Genomic DNA, 6,000 nt, shown 5'->3' on the forward strand with positions numbered 1-6,000 from the left:
TCAAATGCTAGAATCAACATCATTAACAAAGAGATTAGATGATAATTAAGATGTGATTAGTGAGCAATTAATTGATAACTTAATGTAGGCATGGATAATCAAAAACTAACAAATTCTCATTAGGCCAATGCCTCAATTTATAGGGTTTACTGATCTCTCCTTGATTCACTCCACCTCTTTTGCTTGATTCTCTCCACCTCTTCCCATAATATCTCCATACCTCCTAAATCTCCTCATGCTACCCTTTATTCTCTCCCAATAGATAATTCTCACCTTTCCATAGGTTCTCTCATATTTATAGATTCTCTTTTACAGCCTCTTGCCAAGGGCTTGTTCCCGCACACACCCTATTCACTTGTATATTTCAACAGCTATCAACTATTAGCTGTGAGCTATTAGCAGTGTGTAACCTCTCTACAGTAGTGATCAACCACCCTTTTAAGCTTTGTCTTCTTGATCTTGGCAATGGCTCTTTTGGTGATTACAGTGCGCCATCTTGACACATGTAGTACCATGGTGGTGCTCTCACGCGACGACGTGGGAAGTGGTCCGACTGTGCACTCTGTCGCCACATTGAGCCGCTGGGTGCAATAGTACTCTTGCTCGTCCCTGCATAGTGGAGGGGGTCAATATGCTAGAAAGACTGGATATTGATGTGAGGAAGACGTCTATCTTAGGCAGAATTCTGACTTGGTGAGCATGTTCAAGGTGGATGCAGTGTCAATTATGGATAAATATCATCCTGTGTGGACACTAGAGTTTAATTATCTTTGATAGATTTGTAGAGATCAGTAGTCTCAGGGTCCTCGAGTAGAGCAGTCTCACAAATCCCTCATCTTCAGCAACAAGTGGTGCTAGTGGAGAAGGCCTTTGACCATGAGTTGCAAAAGTTTGGGCATGTTAAGGAGGATGATTTGGTGGATTTGAATCTTGGATTGGAGGATGATCCGAGGAATGTCCGAGTCAGTGCCAAGCTGGAAGAGTCATTTTGGTAAGATTTATAGGCTTTGGTAATTTAGTTTGTGGATGTCTTTGCATGGAGTTATATCGACATGCAAGGGATAAATATAGAACTCTACGAGCATAAGATTAATCTAATGGAAAATGGAGTACCAATAAAATAACAAAGATATAGATGAATCTAAATTATGCCAAAAGGGTGAAAGAGGAATTGGATAAGCTTTTAAAGGTTGGGTTTATTTACCCCATCGATTGGGCAATATGGTTGTCTCCGATTGTCATAGTTCCAAAGAAGAATCGGAAGCTTTGGCTATGTGTGGATTATAGGAAGCTGAATGCTGCTACCATCACGGTGCTTCCATTCACAGTTTCAATACTGGATGCAGTTGGCAAGACATTATTGGATGGATTCAGTTGGCTATGTGTGGATTATAGGAAGCTGAATGCTGCTACCATCACGGTGCTTCCATTCACAGTTTCAATACTGGATGCAGTTGGCAAGACATTATTGGATGGATTCAGTGGGTATAATCACGTTTGTATGGCATAAGAGGATAGAGAGAAGACTGTTTTTGTGAGGACTGAATGGGAGGTGTTTTCTTTGAATGTAATGACATTCGGGTTGAAGAATTCCTCGTTCACTTTTTAGAGAATGGTGCAAGAAATATTTGAAGAGTATCTAACTTCATTTATGAGGGTTTTTATTGATGACTTCAGTGTGTTTGGGAGGAAGTGTCATCATCTACATCATTTTCTATTATGTTTGAGAAAATGTTGGGCAGCTCAACTTAGTCTTAATCCTCAGAAGTGTGCCTTTGCTATTCAGAGTTGAATGCTTTTGGGCCATATTGTCTCCAAAGATGGTATTATGGTGGATCTAGCTAAGGTGGAGGTGATCCAAAAATCCCCACTTCCTCATACTGGTAAGGAGTTAAATAGGTTTATGGGACATGTGTGGCACAACTAGATGATGCAATATTTGGCACATGTGCACTTTCCCCTGAACCAGGAGATTAAGAAGACTAGCATTCAGTGGGATGACATAGTGTGACATGGTGTTCCGTTAGTTGAAACTAATGTTGGCTATGGCACTGATCGTTTAGCCTCTGGAATGGGATCTTCCATTCCACGTCTTTGTGGATGCATTAGATATAGCAAAAATTGGGAGTGTCCTTATGCAAGAAAGGGAGCCAAAGTGGTTCATGCCTATTTATTATGCTAGTAGAAGGCTATCCTAAGAAGAGAGAAATTATTCCACCACTGAAAGGGAGGCTCTAGGAATGATTTATTCAATCAAAAATTTTAGGCACTACTTGCTGAGGAAGAGGTTCACATTTCATATTGATCATTTGGCTCTACTTTACCTATTTAAATAAACTGGACTTAGCAGGCAAGCTAGCTTGATTGATGCTGATTCTATTAAGAATTGGAGTTTACAGTTGTTCACATTCTTGGTTCCAGTCATGCTATGGCAGATTATCTGTCTAAGCTAGAGAATCTCTAGTTGGGGTTCTTGATAATTTCCCTGATCTCATCCATTCATTCACATCTATCTGATTCACATCGCATCTCATCACATCTATTCACATCACATATCATCACCTCTATTCACATCACATCTCATTTCTATGCAAGTTTTCAGTTTGATTTTCTTTTGAATACAAGGAGTATTTCTTGAATCAGTATCCCAAAACTTTATGATCAAAATTCTAAATTTCATACCAGAATTCCTCGAATTCTATAACCTTGATCCACAGATCAATTCGAAGGGTCTCAAACTTAGTTTCAGATTTGGCGGGAGTTTTGAGTGTAATTTTCTAAAGTGGTTACACCTTCTTTCCTTGTCGAAACTGACAAAAGAGTTTGGTCTTGATCATAGTCTGATTCAAGGTTCGAGTCGGATAAGATTTTTCCTGATCTATCTTTCTCGAAAAGGTTCGATAATTCAGTTACTATTTTACTGAATTTCTTTCTTTGAATATTCTCTTTTTACAATCCGTGTGAATATAAAACCATAGAAATTTCTCTCTTAGAGAATTTAATTATTCATTTACCAAATATTCATAGAATTAGACATGAAATTTAAGAGAATTTTAATTTTGATATAAAAATTCTTTATGCATCTATTTATGCATAAAAATCAACTTCAATGGGAATAACACTTTTATTAAAAAAATCCTTTTATGCATCTATTTATGCATAAAATCAAATTTAATAGGAATAACACTTTTGAAATAAAAATAATTCTTTTATCCATCTTTCTATGCATAATTCCTTTATGCATCTTTCTATGCATAAAAATCAATTTTAATGAAAATAACACTTTTGAAATAAAAATAATTCCTTTATGCATCTTTCTATGCATAAAAATCAAATTTTATGAGAATAACACTTTTGAAATAAAAATAATTCCTTTATGCATCTTTCTATGCATAAAAATCAATTTTAATAATTAATATTAGTGATATTGTTGCATGACGAGTGGTGATCAATGCAAGGATGCAACACAAAGATGGAAGCAGGAAAAATATTTAGGGCTCTTGTAGAGAGTTCCAAGTTGTAGGTGGTGACAAGAGTTCCAAGTTGTAGGTGAGTGTGGGAGTGGGCTTGAGAATAATCCCACATGGGAAGTTTTGGGAGTTTTAGGAGTTTTAGTATAAATAATGGCTCATTTGAGAGCTCACACATACATTGGGCTAAACTTATGCTTGAGCTCTCTTGAGACTAGCTCTCCCTCTTGTTCATAGAGGTGCAAGCTCTTCTCTCTCCCCATCTACACTATTGTATGAGCAATGCTCTTCTAATTCAATGCAATGAGATGATGTTTTTCTCTCTTCTCATCTCTATTCTCTAGTGTGCATGCTTCTTTGTTGATGCTAGTGGATTCTCTATTAGGCTTTGTGTGGTAGTGGATTCAAGCTTAAGCTTCTCCATAGCTTGTAGCTTATCCATGGGCAAGGCATTGCTTGAGTAGTGAATGAGAATGCATGTTTATTTCAAGTTCCATTAAGCTTCAAGGTTTGTGTGTATGCTAGGGAAGTAAGTGCTTTGAGAATGAAGTGTGCTTTGAGCTTATGTGCGCATTAGCTTAGCTTTCTTCTTCTTGTATTGGATGCATGAATGAGTGGGATGATGAGTGAATGAGTTATGGCAAGATTGAGCATGTGTGTGTAAAGTCTATGTCAAGGTAGTGGTGTTCATAGCATTCTCTCCCATTTGTGGATAAGCTTTCGTGCACCGATACGGGTTGAATCCCTAGCTCCGAAAGGGATGCAAATCCCATTGGATTGAGCTACACGCGGATCATGCTACTCTTGCTACAAGTGTAGAGAGTCTTCCGTCTCTCCATTGGCGCCGCTGCCGGGGAAAAGACTCAAAACCGGTTGAGAAGCTTGCATTACTACCACTAATTCTTTTTGTTTTTAGGTTTAGGGTTAGCACGAGTGTGGAATCTTGGAGCTAGTGATTAGAAGAGAAAAAGAGGAGGAGAGGCCGGATAAGGCCGCATAAACATTCAAAATTTGAAATTTGGCAGAGGTCCCAAAAGTTTTAATTTGAAACAAATAGGCGTCGTTTGATGAATCACGCAGGTTGTTGTATAGGTAAATGACCCCACTCACTCTAACTTTCTGGACTTGGCGTCGGCAAGCAATTTTGCTTTGTGAAACTTGAAAAGCCTGGCCCACAATCTAGACACCTAGAAGAGGCTACCTGCTATTGCTAGAATGACGGTGGACATCCAGTAATACGCAAGCCACCTGGGAACCATAGAATCTGCTTGACTGGAGAAGTAGAATCTGCAAGGTTCCACGTGAGCCACGATCCCAGAAAGCCCCGAACAAAAGTGAAGATCGGGACGAAAAGCGGGGTCAGGAGGTGAGGTGGCCGGCAGCTGAAGGATGCAGAGGCCGCGGGGAGGCGCGTGTGGCGTAAGAAGGAGAGGTACTGGCCGAGCTTCAGCAGCTGGCGAAGAAGGTAAGGAGGGTGGCCGCTAGGAGGCGAACTCAAGCTTCATGCGAAGACGAAGCAGAGCCGGCAAAGGTGGCGAAGCTGACGGCGGCAGCTGCGAAGGCTGCAGAGAGAGCAGGGGTGTGAAGGCGAACGGGCCGGGGAGACAGGCGTCGGTGGAAGAGAAGCACGCAGAGGCCATGTCCCCCAACGCTGCTAAGGAGGAAGCGACGGAGAGGTGACCGGCGAAGGTGAGGCCCATTGACGAGCGTCAGCAGAGCGCCGAAGAAGATAAGGTGGCCGGTGAATCCTGAGCAGAGAGAGCGAGGAGGAGATAAGGCCGATGGCGTCAGCTCACTCGCAGATTCGGCGCCGGATAAGGCTGCAGGCAGCAGAGCAGATGGCGAGGATAAGGTTAGTATTTATTATTTATTTATTTATTATTATTATTATTAGGCACGTTAATTTTTAATCTGCATGTCAATTTTCATTTTTTTTATATTTTTTAAAAAAAATAATAAAAAATAAAACAATAAAACAATAAAAATAATTTTTTTTAAAAAAATTGTAAATTATGTGTTTTATTTTGAGTCCACATTTTTTGCATATTCTGTATTTTTTTAAAATTTTTATAATTTTTTACATAATTAGTATTTTTGTGTAATTAGTAAAAAATATAAAAAATATAAAAAATAATAATACAACAAAATATGTATTTACACACATATTCATGTTAGTTGCATTTAGTGATTAGGTCGGGTTTAAATATATATATATTTATTTATTTAAAAAATAAAAATATTAAAAAAATTTCAAAACTGGACACTGCTACATGCTAAAAATAGCGTATGCATCTACGCCGCTCGGGAACAATACTAGGGGAATGTAACACTAGTGCACCATCTAGGGTAACCACTCAAGGGAGCGGCACTCAATCGGTTGTTGGCAACTTGGAGAGCATTCTCGAGACATCTTCGGAGTCTCAAACAGAGAGCCTCTCAAGAACCGAGAGTGATATTTCAATGGACATAAACGAGTCATTTGGCATGAATAGACCATCCACACCCATTGGTATGGTAGATTCTGCTAATC

General features: G+C 39.3%; 1 protein-coding gene across 1 annotated transcript in view; it reads left to right on the forward strand.

The window, feature by feature from the left end:
* LOC147628951 (uncharacterized) overlaps positions 1-1,510 on the forward strand; it is a 76,874-nt gene extending 75,364 nt beyond the window's left edge. The window contains exons 4-6 of the mRNA XM_086812840.1: positions 488-585; positions 786-991; positions 1,288-1,510. Of these exons, the coding sequence (XP_086668966.1) occupies positions 488-585; positions 786-991; positions 1,288-1,510 (527 nt within the window). The remainder of the gene's footprint in view (positions 1-487; positions 586-785; positions 992-1,287) is intronic.
* The last annotated feature ends 4,490 nt before the right edge of the window (positions 1,511-6,000 follow it).

Source organism: Cibotium barometz, chromosome 18, assembly GCF_041138505.1.
Source record: "Cibotium barometz isolate CiBa-2024 chromosome 18, ASM4113850v1, whole genome shotgun sequence".
NCBI lineage: Eukaryota > Viridiplantae > Streptophyta > Polypodiopsida > Cyatheales > Cibotiaceae > Cibotium > Cibotium barometz.